General features: G+C 43.3%; 1 protein-coding gene across 2 annotated transcripts in view; it reads left to right on the forward strand.

Moving 5' to 3' along the window:
* The first annotated feature begins 51 nt into the window (after positions 1–51).
* LOC122770204 (leucine-rich repeat transmembrane neuronal protein 4) overlaps positions 52–17,047 on the forward strand; it is a 48,795-nt gene continuing 31,799 nt past the window's right edge. The window contains exons 1-2 of one of the 2 annotated variants that reach the window (XM_044027226.1): positions 52–428; positions 894–2,455. In XM_044027226.1, the coding sequence (XP_043883161.1) occupies positions 398–428; positions 894–2,455 (1,593 nt within the window). In that variant the 5' untranslated portion in view covers positions 52–397. Of the gene's footprint in view, positions 429–893; positions 2,505–17,047 lie in introns of both variants that reach the window. The other variant, XM_044027227.1, reaches the window with a different exon arrangement.

Below are 17,047 nucleotides of genomic sequence, written 5' to 3' on the forward strand. Positions count from 1 at the left end.
ATTGGTGACTCGGTGTTTTTTTTAATTAAAAAAGGTTTGCACAGCCTCCGCGAACACACGCGCGCGCAACAATGTCCTTCTTCAAGACACCAGAGTGAGTGCGTGCGTCCTCTGTGGACTGTGTGGAGGAGGAGGAGGAAGTCAGTCACGCATTTTCTCGGCCAGTCTCATGTTGTGCGGTACCGTGGGAAGCTACAGGCAGAGGTTGATGCGCACCTCCTGGAGTCGCTCTCATCTCCGACAGGTGCGCGGCTGTGCGCAACGGGAACTTGCGGCCGCGGCGCAAAGAGAGTACATTTCCCGTGCCAGACGGGCGACCTGGGTCCGCGTCCGGCTCCCTGGACTGAACGCCGATTTCGTCTAACATGAGGACTCGGGACAACAGAGAGCCGTAAACATGAGGAGGAGCAGACACCGCGCAAACATGGGTATGTAGACTGTGCTGTGTGAGGAATCTGCGCAAAGTCTTCTCCATCGTTCTCCAGTTACTATTCAGTTTTTTTTCTCTCTCTCTCTCTCTCTCCCTCCTGTGGTTTATAAATGATTACTGCAGACACTGGGCTGTGAAGGAGCCTTTGCGTTGAAGTGTTTGACAGATTTAAACCTGATGCACAGGGTTCTCAATCACATTTCTGCAATCTTCTGTAAATTCTCTGACATGTATTTGACTGTGATAATGGATGTGCGTGCGCGCGCGCGCGCGTGTGTGTGTGAGAGGGAGAGATGAACACAAGGATGCAAATGAAGTAGCTGCAAACAACCCTCTCTCTCTTCTCAAGTGCATCAGTTTGCAGTATAGTGACAGTAATAGTTCCTTGGTTTCATTGAATTGTTTACAGTTTTTGTGTGTTTTGCACACCTCTCACATGTGTCACTTTTCTGTGCATCTGCAGGACTTCCTGTGCTCTTCACATGGCTCGTATTCACAGCGGTGGTGCCCGCCTGGCTGCTCGCCGCGCCGCCGCCGAGCGGCATCCGCGAGCGCCCCTGTCCCCAGAGCTGCAGATGCGACGGGAAGATAATCTACTGCGAGTCCAACGCCTTCCGCGACGTGCCGAGCAACGTGTCTGTGAGCACGCAGGGCCTCTCCCTGCGTTACAACAGCCTGGCGAACCTGCGAAGCCACCAGTTCGCGGGGCTGAGTCAACTCGTTTGGCTCTACCTCGACCATAATTACATCAACGCCGTGGACGGACAGGCGTTCCATGGGATACGGAGGCTCAAAGAATTAATTCTGAGCTCCAATAAGATCACAAAGCTGGAAAACAATACTTTCCATGACATTCCCAATTTGCGCAACCTTGACCTGTCCTACAATAAACTGCAGGTCCTCCAGCCGTATCAGTTCCTCGGTCTACGGAAACTGCTCAGTTTACACTTGAGGTCAAACTCCTTAAAAACCATTCCGATGCGAGTTTTCCTCGACTGTCGTAACCTGGAGTTCCTGGACATCGGCTACAACAGGCTACGGAGCCTCACGCGCAACGCTTTTGCCGGCCTTCTGAAGCTCATCGAGCTTCATTTGGAGCACAACCAGTTCTCGAAGATCAACTTTGCTCATTTCCCCCGCCTGACGAACCTGAGGGCGCTCTATTTGCAGTGGAACCGTATCAAAGTGCTGACCCAGGGCCTGCCGTGGATGTGGACCTCCTTGCAAAAGCTGGATCTATCGGGGAATGACCTCCAAGTGCTGGACCCAAGTACATTCCAATGCCTCCCAAATCTCCAGACACTTAATCTGGACTCGAACAAACTCAGCAATGTGTCTCAGCAGACGGCGGAGGCTTGGATCTCCCTCACCACCATCAGTCTGGCTGGTAATTTGTGGTACTGTAACCCCAACATATGTCCTCTGGTGGCTTGGCTTAAGGCCTTCAAGGGTAACAAGGAGTCGACTATGATTTGTGCCGGCCCTAAGGAGGCGCAGGGAGAGAAAGTGACTGATGTCGTGGAGTCGTATAACATCTGCACTGCAACGCCGTCGCCCGTCTCCTCCACAAAATCACCCCTGACGACGACTACGTTTCAGCCGGAGCTGCTGCTGCCTCTCCCCACAAAGCCTGTGGTGGATATGGATACGAAGCTGATCTGGAACAGGACCGTCTCCCCAACTCCGACCTCAGCGGTGGCACCCACCGTCCCCTTGCCGGACACGGAGTATGTGTCCTTCCATAAGATCATAGCTGGTAGCGTGGCCCTCCTCTTATCCGTGGCCATTATTCTCCTGGTCATCTACGTCTCATGGAAGCGCTATCCCAGCAGCATCAAGCAGCTCCAGCAGCGCTCGGCTGTTAAAAAGCGCCAGAAAAAGGCACGGGAGACCGAGCGCTCGCTCAATTCGCCACTGCAAGAGTACTATGTGGACTACAAGCCTTCACACTCAGAGACTATGGATGTGCTGGTTAATGGGACAGGACCTTACACATACACCATCTCAGGCTCCAGGGAATGCGAGGTATGACCGTTGCCCTCCAAAAATCCATTTCCACTGCGAGGCATGAGAGGTAAATTTCCCTAACAATCTGTGGAGAAAAGTACTCCCCTCCCCTCCTCCTCTGCTCTTGTCTGCTCTTGTCTGTTACTTTTGGGGCGATACGGAAGTGAAGGTCAGTGCATGGTGACTTGTTTGGCAATATATGCTAGGTTTGTTCAGTTCCATATGATTACGCAAGCTGTTGTTCTGAATCGTGCAGTTTTGTCGCTAAAATATGAATCCCATTAGCCGAAAGTGCAGCGCAAGCTCCTCTCGCTGCATCACTTTCGTCCAGTAAGATGCATTATACCCACAAGTCGGCTCATTTTTCATGGAACAAAAAAAAAAAATCCCATTGATGAATTTATGTGTTATCAGCCAGCCTGATACCTATTCACCAACGCCTCGCCTGTCCTGAATGGGAATGATAAGGATGTATTACATCAAGTCACTGTGCAGGTGGTCCTCTCCTATCCTGTGTGTTTGCTACACCAGCTGCCGTAGTAGCAAAGACACAAGCCGCGTGAGTTCTGCTTTTTTCGTGTTGAACGTGTGAATAATTCCAATCGCCTCTGACCGCGAACGCCGCTCTCTTCTTCTACCTGCAGCACTCGTATTACGCTTCCAATCTTTCCTGATCAGTGTAATTTACAAAGTTCAAACAGTCACTGCAGGCTGGAGAACAGACTGAAGGCCTGGAGCCAAAAAAAAAAAATACGGGGCTGAATTATGCATTTGGGGTGGATTTCTGTCTGGATTTTGTGTGGGACTGCAGTATCAAACTACTGCTTTTGTCAAAACTCACAACTAGTTGGCAACAAAGGTGAAACCTGTACGTCAGGGGATTGAGACACAAAGTCTTGACAGAAAGACTTATTCGTTTGGCTTTTATTTTGCCCCTTTTTTTCCCCCGGCTAATGCCATGCATCTGTCTTCCATTGTCCAGCGGGATTTTTTGTGGCTGTGTTAAAGTGTGATTAACAGGACATCTTGTGTTGTGTCACGGAATTCTTTGCCGCACCTTTTTTTTTTTGTCAGGTTAACCAGACATGCTTTGGAGCACGGGAGACATCTTTCTTCTTCATTGTATCTGTCGGCACAGCTCGGAGACAAAGTTTTATCTCACGCTGCCACACAGCCCATTTCCTGTAGTCCGTGTGGACTCCATAAATCACTTCAGAATATGTTTAAAGTCGGGGGGGGCGAGCGAGTGTCGAGCACAAGCGCGCGTCCTGTTTGTTTGCAGTACTGTTGCACAGGTAGCTAAATCAGATCATCTCTGGCACAGCTTTTTTTTTTTTTTCCTCCAAACAAGCTGGAGGTGAGACGGCCGGCTTATCAATCTTGTAACTTTCACGAGAGCGTGGCGTGGGAGCATTAAATGGCAGACCTAATGGGGCTTCCACTAGCTAGAATAACTAATAGCCCATCAGAGGTAAGGAGCTGAGACTTCTTCTGCTTTGTTATTCCTTGCCCTCCACAGCTCAGGGGAGCAGCCCGAGTTGTTAAAAATGTAATGGAATTTTTTTCCTTTTCCTCCTCTTCGTTTTTCTTCACGTGTTCGAACACACAGAAGAGCCACGATCGCAGTGTTTGTATGTGTTTTGACGCATTGAAATGATGCTGCGTTGTTATCCGATACAGCACCCACAGGTTGTTAAAGCCGGAGGAAAAACATGTTTTGTTTTTCTGAGGCTGTCAAAATCAATCTTTAGAAATGGGAGCAGATATTTTTTTTTGTCCAATTTTCAGTGATAAACAAAGGCTATAAAGGTTTATTAATAACAAATGAAACACAAAAAAACTCCACTTCATCAACACTTATGGTCTGTCAGATCTGATTTTGTGTCTAAAGAACGATCATGTGTAAACTAGTTTTAAAACACTTTCAGCCTTTTACTTAAGATAAATGAAAAGACACAAGTGAGGCATAATGTGAAGTTATGATTATTTTATCTCGGAAATGACCGGCTCTTCATCCCAAATTATATTAAATATGAACTAAATGTTAGTGAAATAGTCAGAATCATTATGAAACTCACACATTTTGCAATTTAAGGAGCGTGTTCTGATATAAAGTGTCCTGTGCATGTGATGGCGTTGAGGACAATGTCGCTCAATCTCTTGTGATATACATGAGGGGGTTTTAAATTCTGTCGAATGACATGGTGGGGAGTCGAGACAAAAGAAATCAGAGAGATGGAATTTCTCTTGCCTCACAGTCGGAGTCGGCGTATTGTAAATTCTTAACTCGATGAGGCCCTGCACGTTATTTTAGCTATCCCAGATAGCGAGCACTTAAGCTATTAGCTGCACTTTCAATTAGGTGAAAGGGCTTTGTAAATGAAGCCCGTTATCTTCTGCACATGCCCAGACCTACAGACTTGGGAGGTAATTTGTTTTTATAGATTTCCACCCCAGCACAGCTCAGCAGGTTGACTTTGATGCTACAAACGGAGCTCACGAGTGTGAATTGAGGCACGTTTTTAAAAAAAAAAATAAAATAAAGAGGTTTTTCTATGCTGGTACGCGTCACCGAGCAAAGACTGGACCTTATAATAATCAACGTTTTTATATGGACTGGATTTTAAAGCCGTAAAGAAAGAAGTTGTTTTTGTTGTGGCAACTGGTGTCCTGAGGTAAAACCTGCAGCAAATATTTGTTTTAATTTCATCTTATATGAGCCCTGTCTTTTAGAATGTCGGGACCAAGTCACCACGAGTGATCAAAATATAGGGCTTCCACTTGCCAAGACGGCAGCTTGCTCTTCATCTGCGCGTAAATGCACAGAAGGCAGGGCTCCATCATGTGAAGGCACTTTGACAGCTTCCAGTATTTGTCATTCACTTGCCAAATAAAGGCTAAGCACACCGCAATCCAACAGTGTCTACAAAGGTTGTGTTGGTTTTACTTTGAGACACCAAATACTGACTCAACTTAAATACAGTGTTAATGACGGCGCGGCCATGACAAATTACTCATCATTTTTTTGTTGCCGGTTGTTCCAGAGAAAAGTTTGAACTTTTTGCCATTAATTCAAATTTTTTTTTCTTGGCTGTCCTCTTTGTTTGGTGGAATTGGAAATGCCTGTAAGTGTGGGCCCACGTGGCAGTGATGCATCGCTCCACAGTATAGTGGACTTCTAAGCTTTTATCATGCAGGATGATTTTGTGAAAAATGACTTTTGGTCAACTTGATTCAAACTCCACGGCAGCAAAGCTGTAACATGGCTGCTACACTGTTATTATACTGGACCACATCATCGTTTTAATTTTAATCCCTGTAATAGATTTCTGTGTATGATCAAGCATATTAAACTGATTTGAGCTACTTGAGTGATGAACTGGAGGAGGATTCTATTTATTTACTTTAGTTTAAAATGCATCTTTAACTAATAAAGTAATATTGACAGCAACAGGCTCAGTGGTATGAATTATGATTAAGTTGTTTAAAAGAAGCGCTGGACCCTTGAACTGAGATGTACAAATATATGAACCCAAAATAGACGCTTATGTTTTAATTTTGACCTTAATTGAAATGTGGTTGTTTCTAAAAGCTTTTAATTCTACTTTAATCAATTCCATACTCTTCAACAATACAATAGCAAGGAAAAGAATGTTTGATAATATAAGTTCAAATTCGAAAATGTTATGTTTTTGTTTTTTTGGCTGATTTTTTTTTTTTTATTATAAATCGTGTATGGTCTTACCGTGTGTGTGTGTGTGTGTGTGTGTATGTATGTATGTGTATATATACCTACTATATCTAGATATATATATATATCTAGATGTGTGTGTGTGTGTGTGTGTGTGTGTGTGTGTGTGTGTATATATATATATACATAAAGATTTATATATATATAGAAATCTTTATGTATATATATATATATATAAACATAAAGATTTATATATATATATATATAAAAATCTTTATGTTTATATAAATCTTTATACGTATGTGTGTGTATATATGTATGTGTGTATATATGTATGTATGTATATATGTATATGTGTATGTGTGTATGTATATATATATATGTATGTATATGTTGATAGAGATATCTGTGTATCATGTATATCTATAAGTATAAGTATGCTTGTATATTACGTGTATAACTGCTGAAATGGTTTGGTTTTGTAGCACAGGCCTTTTATATCGACAAACCAGGCAGACTGTGCAGTATGAGTTTAAAAGCAGAAGCTCACAAAGGAAGAACGTCATTCTTTCTTTTCTGTGAAGGCCGCGGTAGTTTCCTGAAGCACTTTGGAAAGGGAGGGGTGAGCGGAGAGAAGCCCTCCTTTTGTCACAATCTGCCCTTTCGCCGTTAGACGTCACTAATTCTCAGAGCCTTTTCAATATGTGCACCGTGGAGTATAGGCCAGGGTTCACATGGGTGTGCGTGTGGGTTTTCTCCCCGTTTTTCGGCCTCTTCCCACAGTCCAAAAACATGCAATGTGGGGATTAGGTTAATTGGTCACTCTAAATTGACCACAGGTGTGAATGTGAGAGCGAATGGTTGTTTGTCTCTGTGTGTGTGGCCCTGCAATGGACTGTAAACTGTCCAAGGTGTGACCCCGCCTATCGCCCTATATCAGCTATGTCGTTTCTGCCGGCTGAGAGGGGCAATGCAAATGTTTTGGGACTTGCTGGCATTTTGGGGATTGTTTGTGTTTTGGGACTTGCTGGAGTTTTGGGGATTGTGTATGTTTTGGGACTTGCAGGTGCTTTGGGGATTGTGTGTGTTTTGGGACTTGGGACTTGGTGTTTTGGGACTTGCTGGTGTTTTGGGAATGTGTGTTTTTGGGATTGTGTGTTTTGGGACTTGTTTTGGGACTTGCTGGTGTTTTGGGATTGTGTGTATTTTGGGACTTGCTGGTTTTGGGATTGTGTGTGTTTTGGGACTTGCTGGAGTTTTGGGGATTGTGTATGTTTTGGGACTTGCAGGTGCTTTGGGGATTGTGTGTGTTTTGGGACTTGCCGGTGTTTTGGGGGATTGTGTGTATTTTGGGGATTCTGTGTGTTTTGGGACTTGCTGGCTTTTTGGGGATTGTGTATGTTTTGGGACTTGCAGGTGCTTTGGAGATTTTGTGTGTTTTGGGACTTGCCGGTGTTTTGGGACTTGCCGGTGTTTTGGGGAATGTGTGTGTTTTGGGGATTGTGTGTATTTTGGGACTTGCGGGCATTTTCGTTTTTGTTTGTTTTTGTATTTGCAGCGTTTGTGAATATGCAGCTTGGTTCTCCTCCGTGTGTTTTGGGCGCTATAGTGCATCTGCCCCTGTCAGACACCGTATATAGGCCGTCAATATGGGCTCGTCAGTATAGCCACATGTCTTATAAGAGTCCATGTGTACATTTCCTTGTCCCACAGCATCGGCTTATGTGTCACTGCCTCTGCACTCATTGTCAGGGAATATATATATATCTATATATATATATCATCTGAGTGTATGCTCATTAGTTTACAATGTAAGAAGTGCAGAAGAGATCACTCGACCATAGAGGCGTCTTTATCGATCGTTCACCTTAACATTCTGACCACAATACGTATCATTTAATAATTACTAACTCAATCATCTGTTACCTGTTGTTATTGAATCAGTAGCAAGAGCCGACGGCCGCTGAAAGATAAACTAATCTTTTAGAGGCTTCCCAGTCCGGCGCTGTGACGTCGGAGACATACTTTCCACATTAGCGAGCCCTCTGCGGTCATGTCGTAAAACATAATTAAAAGTCATCACCCGTCCGTGGCGGCGCAAGAGGGTCCTATGCAGATGCACACGGACACTTGTGCACACTGACTGCTCTTTTTTTTTTTTTTAAATCGAATGAGAGGCTCCAGGGGGAGGACGTGTACTGCAAGTATTCACACATGTACACTTCAGCACTCAATGCTACTGAATGCAATGGAATGTATAAGCAGGTGAAGCTGTGTAGTGAGGCTCTGCAGACACAGAACATATGGAGCTGTCCAAACCGTATTTCCTCTTTTAGAAAGGGGAGACCAAAATGTTTCCATAGAATTCATCCAGAATACTATTCATTATAGCCAAGGCAGTATTTTCATGTTGTGTTAAAACGCAGCAATGGTAGTCATTTGCAAACACATAATTAGACCTATGACCTACCTCTCAGGCTGTTTTGTGCGTGGGGTGAGATCTCACCCCAGGGGGAAGACAAACACTATACAATGTGTATGATTCAGACTTTTCCACAGATGTGAGGTGTGAGTATATTTAACCATACTTCAGCAGCGATGTTCGGCAACACATAGTCTGTGTAATAACACTGAAATAGCTTGTTGAATCGAATATGACTTATTCCGTCGCCTCATAATAATCCATCTCAGCATCTCCTCTTTCATCCCGTCGATGTTTCCACGATTTTATGGTTCACGTTAAGATGTACGAGTAACACTGTTCGCAGTTTAATGCGACACAGGTAGGAAATATGATGATCCCTCCACACTTCAACACGGACGGTATTGGATTCCTTTCTCCGGGACTTATTTAGGGAAGTCGTGCTGCAGTTTGTGTCCGTGAATGATCATTACCGACACTCGCAGAGGCCTAAAGCCGGGACGAGTGATAATCAAATAATCAGATCACTGAGAAAACATTCTGCCACCGAGAAGAAAAAAGAAATGAAGGTTGTGGCTTTGTTGACCTTCAAACCTCTGTTTTAAATTGAGGTCAGCAGTGATTGACAACATCATTAACACTGAAATGCACTTGATATAAAGGATCTAACCTAGTCCTTCACTTAAGCCCAAGATCAAATTAACTTCTGTTACAAATAAATCAGGTGAGTCAGTCCATGTTGGGACTGTACTGTGTGATTTGAGGTTCAGGCAAGAACTCTGGAAATTATGAAATGGAATTTATCCAACGGCCTATTTTTACCCAAACTCATTTGGAATTAAATGAATATGACCACAGAGATAAATCGAACTAATTCCTCCTTTCCCCCCGTCGCACAATCTCCAGTGGCCCTACCCTCCTGGAGCCAAATGTAAACCATGATGAATATTTAACGCCGTATTAAACGCCGTCTTGTCTCTGTTGTGTTCAAAGCCGGTTTGGAAATGAAAGAATCAGCCAAAAAAATCAGCCATTTGTGCAGCGATCAGAGATTTTCCTTTTTTGATGATAATCATTTCTATTAGCCTCACATTACAAAGTGGAACTAGTTTACAGATTATTTCTAACAGGGGAGGTTGGTTGTGGTGGTGAGTTTTACATGATACAGTGATAGCTGCTTAGTTGTTAACAGCAAATGATAAAAGCCGTCACCCTGTCATTAGTCTGGCTGCAGAGAAACTCTCTCTGATGACACACGTGCCAGTGTGATACGCCGATGTTAACCCGACTAACCCCGGGGGAAATGTCAACCTGTTCCCGTTCCGAGAGCGCCGCACACCACCGCTCTATCGCGTCCCTGGAGCTGCACCAGGGTGGTGCATTTAGACGCTCCGAGCGGCTGCCCTGAGAGCGCTTCCACACTTTAACGTCACTGTGAGCGTCGAGCCGGCGCTAAGCTGTCACTGACGGGGCATGTGTACACCCTGTTGTTTATAATTATCTATGATTTATTATTGGTCACGGAAATGCTGATGATATTAATAAAATAAAAGCCTGTCTGACTGTGAGCCAACACTGAATCACTAAACCTGACCCTGGGTATTTATCCTCACCCTGACCTCAGTCCTTACTGGCCTAACGTTAACTTAAGTCCTTTCCAGAATCCCTGACCCTCGGCTCCGAGCGTCTAAATGCGCCACCGGCAGTGGGTTTTACGCCGGAGTCAATTGAAAGCCCGCCGAGTCCCTTTTAGTCACAGATGGGGGGAACCTTGTGCGTCTGTCGGGCGGCGCTGAGGGACGCAACAGAGCGGTGGTACATGGCGCTCGGAGGAGAGGAACAGGTTGGAAGTGTGGTGCGTTTACTTCTCACCAGTCAATGGGGTTTATCTCCAGAGGAGAGCGTTTATTACGATCATAGCTGCAGCGCTCGTGATGACACACGCGGCCCTTTAACACACCGGCGGGGGCTCTGCACCGCTTCCCAAACCGAAAAATAGTTGCTTCTTCCCCTCAAACCGTGACGGCGTCAGTGGGAAGTCGGGGAAGTATGGAGGAAAAAGTGCCAGTGTTGTGTTTACGTCCACCTGAGTGACGTCCTCCCACGCTGGTTCCTCTTAAACTGGTGTGAACATGGGCTGGTTGTTAAAGTGTGTCACTAAATGAATGATAAATAATGGCTGAATTCGAGCACATGCATTCTGCACCGTCATCAGAGGAAACCGCGTTCCTTATCAGCAGGTACCGGTCGTCTTTCTAGTTCGGGGCGTGAGAACAGAGAAGTAATTCCACCTCGCATAAATCTCATGTCGTGTCACGGCAGTGCGAGTAGAGCTTTGACTCACTCGGCTTCTCCTTCCTCCTCCCTCCCCCTTTCTGGGTGTTTTAATCATGTGGGGTGAAAATTGCCAGGGAAGCGGCAGTCAGCGGAGTGTCGTGCAGTGATTGTTGTTTCTCATTAGTCCTACTCTTCACCTACGCTCTGCTCCAGTATTGTATTTGCATCCTAATTTCTAAATTGAATAAGGAAGGTATGAAGGAGGGTTCATCCATGAGCATGTAAGGCCTTAGTAGTTTGGCCAATCTCGTTTATTGTCCCGTCTTCTGAGCAGCGAAACATCTCCCCCTCCCCCATACTATGACACCAGCATATGCTTCAACAACTAAACCGGTGGTTCGAGAGATATTGCCTCATTCTCTTAAGTGATCTTTCATTTTGACAACCTGAAATCTCAATGTATACCCATTATAAGAGGAACGACGTTAAATACTCTGCCATTCTGGGCCGATCCTGCACTTTTGAAAGTGCGTGCGTCTCGTGCACCGCAACGTTTCCCCCCCCCGGCTGTGCAGAGGTGAACATCTCGGTTTCATGTCAGACACTAAAAAAGATTGGCACACAATTTTGCGCTGGCATTCAACAATCTATCATAAAAGTGAAATGCATTATAGAAGAGGCACAGAAAACCAATTTCTCCGCCGACTGCAGCCTCGATACATCACAATGCAATGTAACCTTGTGATACGCCGCGGTTTGAGTGAGGGGTGTGACTCGGCTACTCTCACTATATGCTATCAGAGTTGCTGTAATCTGCCTGTCACAACATACAGCTGAATGCAGGGAGAGCTCACCCTCAGTCTCAGAAGGTTGTCAAAAGGCGTTTAGGGGAAGAGCAGGAATCCAGTAACTGATGCGGGGAGATTGGGGTTGCAAACGTGAAAAATCACCGTCCTCAGTGAGGTGGGTTTCCCATTGAGTTCTCAGTTGTGAGTTTGATTGGAGGGACAAAAGAACTATTTAATACATCCTCAGAAATCTGAGTCCCATATCTGGTGTGCTATTATTACCGCGTCTGTAATCATAATGGCCTGGATTCCTTCTGGTATTGCTGCTTTAAAGACATTTGACAGCTTATCAGGCACTTTGTTTTTTTTCATGTCACCTTGAAGCACTTGCTGCCTATTTAGCCCTCCGTTTTTATCATGATTTCATTTATTAAGGGTAATTAAGTTAATTCAACCGAGATGCCATAATTCTGCCCACAGTGTTGCTGCAAAATAAGTCAACAGTGATACGCACAAGATAATGAATTGTCGACTGACACGTTATGTTGTGTGACACTCCTTCCTCTGTAAAACAACAGAACACTTTCTGTTCTCCGTTTCCTGCGGGGAGCATTTTGATGTGATGTCGAGTCCGCGGGAATAATGCCGGAATTTCCCGCGGAAACTAAAACCTCTTCATCGCGACGACGCGGCGGCGCCTCAATCGGTCCGATGGGACAAAACAGTGAGAGTGAGAATCTGAAAATGATGCGGCAATCTCTCCCAACTTCTTCATAAGTTCCCGTGGAACACTTGTCAGGCGGCTGCATGTGTGGGAAGAGATTTCCCCCCAAAATAACCATAAGCTGAGACATTTCTAGCACCGAGTAGTGACAGCAAACGTCTTCCGTTGAATCACATTAGCATTTTCTCAAACTTAGACAAATATTTGCCACCAGCATAGACCCTTATATAGAGAGTGGACGCAGTATTCTTTTGAAAAACAAACTCAAAGCATTGAGATTTGTAGTAGAGATGTTCCAATACCGATTCCGATACTCGTGCTGTCGGTATCGGCCGATACCGATACCAATGTGTTAAAAAAGAATTCATACTATGCCTGCGTGTGATGATTATCATTGTGGTAAGGCCTTGCTCAGGTTAAACCCTTTGTAAAACATGAATGAATACAGCAAATGGAACCTATTTATTGTTATACTTATTTTTAAATAGAACAGTATAAAAAAAAACAGTAGTGCAACAGCAACTTAAATAAATATAGGAATAATTATAAAAAACAATTTCAAGTGCAGCCATTATGTACTAAAATAAAAAGGCATTTAAATCTTTAAATAGTACAGTATTGTGGTATCGGATGGGTGCCTGGACTGCAGTACTTGCTGATACCGATACCAGCATTTTTGGCAGTATTGGAGGCTTTGTTCCGATACTGGTATCAGAACAACTCTAATTTTAAGGGATGTCCCGATACCGATATTATTCCGATTTATTCCATTATTCCCATTTCTTCACTCATAGAGAAGCATGCGATGTAAAGGATTTTTTGGACGGTATCGGTATTCTACATTAGTATCTGTGCGATATCCGATCCAGCGATTTAGACCAGTATCGGACCGATACCGCTGTCCATCCCTAGAGATTTGTGACTTGACCGGTGGAAGTTCACGTTCGTCACCTGTTGGGTGAAACCAGCTGTCAATCCCACTGGCGTCCACTCATATGTACTGCGACAGCCCACAGCCACGATAAGGTGTTCCACTTCTGTCCACTAGTTGGTGGTAAAGATTAAACAACAACAACAACGCCAGAGCATTAACCTACACATTGTATGAGTTCAAATGAACATACATACTGTATATAACAGGTTTTCCCTAACTTAACGTGTTGTTTAAAGATGTATCTTTAAATGATTATGACCTAAATTACTATATAAATCATAATAAGAGCAAATTTAATAAGAGCAACTAATTAATTTGTAACGACATTTAAGACATATTCTCTTACATGTGAACCAAAGGTTGGGGGAAATTATGCAAATGTGTTTGGGGACCCAACACAAATCTCCCACGACCCCTCTGTGGGTCCCGACCCAGAATTTGAGAATACTTGAGATCACTTAAACTCTAACCCGCTGATGTTTCGCCGCCGTAATCGCCGTGTCTGTTGTTCGCCGTGCTCATTATCTGATATCTGACCTGATTTATGCTATTTAAAGTGGAATCCATTCATTAATTAGTGCTGCAGGGAGTGACTGCACCAAATGTCACCGTAATTCCTCCAAACATCATAAAAGTGTCATATTCTTGTGACGCCGCGGAGGAAACATCCGAATCCGTGGAAGCCCGCGTCGTGATTTCAGTTAAAAACTGAACTGGGGAAAAAAACTTCATTTGCCAAAATCTATCAAGCGCTTAATCTCGGCGACGGAATCCTGCGACTGTGCGAACTCTGCGCGTGCGGTAGAGATTTCGTTTGTCGCCGTATAATCCGTTGTGACACGTATTGTGCACAGGTGGGAGGAGGGAGGCGAGGGATTCATCTTTCTGTTTTCACTCCGTCTGCCAATGCATTTCTTTCACATCAAACAAATGGGTCAACCATTAGTTCCAGCAGAATATTTTTACTTGGCCTATCTAGAAAGGCGTGTAATGTACTGTGATCAGTCGGCGGGCTGGGTTTTTATTTATTTATTTATTTATTTTATTTTTTTCCTGTTTTGCGCTGGAGCGGCATCGACTCGAGTATTAATGTGAAATTTCACTTCACGCAGGGCAAGCGACAGTTGATGGTTTATTCGGTCATTCACAGAAAAGAAAAACAATATGGAGTGTGTGCTCTGACTGAGCAGAATTTTAACAGACCTCAGCCAATTTCAGGCTTTCCTTCCCCCTCGAATCTCCTTTCCCCAGGTACCGCACCCCATACTTCACTGCCATGTGTTTATTTATTTATTTTTTTATTTCCTCACCGACATCCTCTTCCAACCACGTTCTCTCAGTTAGAAAAACAAACCAGGTTAACCTGCAGTTTTGAGAGCTGCCACCAACACATTTGTTTATGCTCTCTGCCACAGAATATGGCGTACAGGACGTTATATTATTCAAATGTGTAGGGATTTAAGTGCAGGACACTTTGCACAAAATTATAGCAACAGGAATAAAAGCACGAGAGAGCAGGGGGAATCTGATGCGGGCGAGCTAATTTTTCCTGCCATTATCCTCCGCAATCAAGACACGGCTTGGCGAGTGTATTCATACAGTGCCACTTAGTCACAGGGCGATTCAAATGCTTTACAGACGGAAGGAAATGCATTAGAAATCTGACGTTAAGAGACATCGACGCGGCAAAGACACTTGAGGCAAACGCATTAAAAGGACGTTTGAAGAATGAAAACAAAAGCAAGAGAAATGATATGCCGTACACATCGAGAGGCCTCGGCAAAACAACAGAGCTCTGGCCCTGATGTAAATGAGCCGAGCCGTTTACGGATTCGGGAAGCGCGCTCCTTGGGTGGAGAGCATCAAATCTTGCTTGTGATTCTAGGAACATTGAGCGAACATGTCCGAGATGACCTGAGGGGGTTTCTGGAAGCGCCGTAGCATACAAGTTAATTCAAGGGGGTGTAGCATTTAATGCCTCACGGAGAAGCAATTATGAGTTTAGACATTGTTGTACACAACAAAAAGCCAATTATGTCATTTAAGGACCAGTGTGAACTGCTCCTCGTTGTACAAATTAGTGAAGACTGTTTCGGCAGCTGTGAAGACGTCATTACCAACAGCCTGTAGCTGCTGGGGGAAAAAAAAGTTGTTTATCTGTAATTGGTTTGCTCAAATACATAAAATAACTCGCTGTGCAAATACTACGATTTCTGGCTTGATTTGGTCAATTTAGTGCCGTGGGTTTGAATTGAGCACAAACGTTCATTTTTTTTCCCATCATAGCTAAAAAAAAAAAAATCACATAAGTTATTATCCATTTGTAGAAAACTACGTCAATTTGCTGATTTGGAGTTGTGTATAATCCAGAATAGTTTTGTTAGTTTTAATACGTTTTCAAAGCGGGTTTGTTAGTTTTTATTACTTTTCATTCGTTGTAAATGCTGATGTTTTAATTTAGTTTTTATTAGTTTCAGTTTGTAATACGGAGTATTGGCCAGGAGCAAGTATTGCGGCATAAAAACCTCAACAAAATAGGTCATTTTAAAAATGTATTAGGACAAAAGAACAACCGTCTGTCTACAAGAAAAGGAGCATCATACTGCTGAGGTCGCCGGGTAAAAATCAAACAGACATGAACATAACAACATAAATAATAATATTAAATTACGGATGTTGTGTTTAACTTGCATTTGTGTTTCGCATTGTAAACAAAACCAAATTAAAAATGTTTGATATATGAATAACAACGCAACCTTTCACATGAACTCAAAATGATTATATTTGAAATAAATTTACAAAGACGCACATTTTATTAAAAAGTAATTTCCTTAGTTTTCGTTAACTACAATAACCTCGGCTAACACTGTATACAGAATGTATTTATCTTGCTTTAAAAAGCACCACACACTGAATATAAAAAAAAAAACAACCCGACTAAATACATTGCTTTACCCATCATTTGCTGATGTGATGCTCGAGATGACACAACAATTGTGAGTCAGATTCCACACGTTCACACAAACTGTGACCATAGCAGCGTCTTCGTTTAGGGCCGGCGTCTTCTGATAAAGTCTGCGTGCCCGACAAAGGGCCTTTGTCTGCAGTGTAGACCGTGAAGGTGACATGAAATGAGCCTTTTTTTTTTTTTTTATGGGGGAGTAACCTAAAGGGCTGCCGCGACGCAAACAGCATGTGACATCACATAAAAGTCATGTTTTTTCCAACCCTGCTGTTTTTCTATTTGATTTTTTTTTTAGTTACTGTCACGTGCAGATCATGTGGACGAGGCATGGACCTAATCATCTTGTCAAGGTGATAATATCTCACGCGCGCCACTACCACTATTTTACCACAATCGTATCATTAAATAAGTAAATAAATACATGTATACGTATATATGTAGGTATATGTATATGTGTATAATGTGTATATATGTACATATATGTGTATGTATGTATGTACATATATGTGTATGTATGTACATATATGTATGCATATGTGTGTATATATACATGTATGTGTATATGTGTGTGTGTATATATGTGTGTGTGTATGTGTATATATGTACATGTGTGTGTGTATATGTGTATATATGTGTACATATATGTGCATGTATGTGTATATGTATATATGTATATATGTGTGTGTATATGTGTACATATATGTGCATGTATATGTGTATATGTATATACACGTATATATGTGTGTATATATGTATGTGTATATATATATTTGTGTGTGTGTATATATGTATATGTGTATATATGTATG

The sequence above is a fragment of the Solea senegalensis genome, linkage group LG5 (genome assembly GCF_019176455.1).
Source record: "Solea senegalensis isolate Sse05_10M linkage group LG5, IFAPA_SoseM_1, whole genome shotgun sequence".
Lineage (NCBI taxonomy): Eukaryota > Metazoa > Chordata > Actinopteri > Pleuronectiformes > Soleidae > Solea > Solea senegalensis.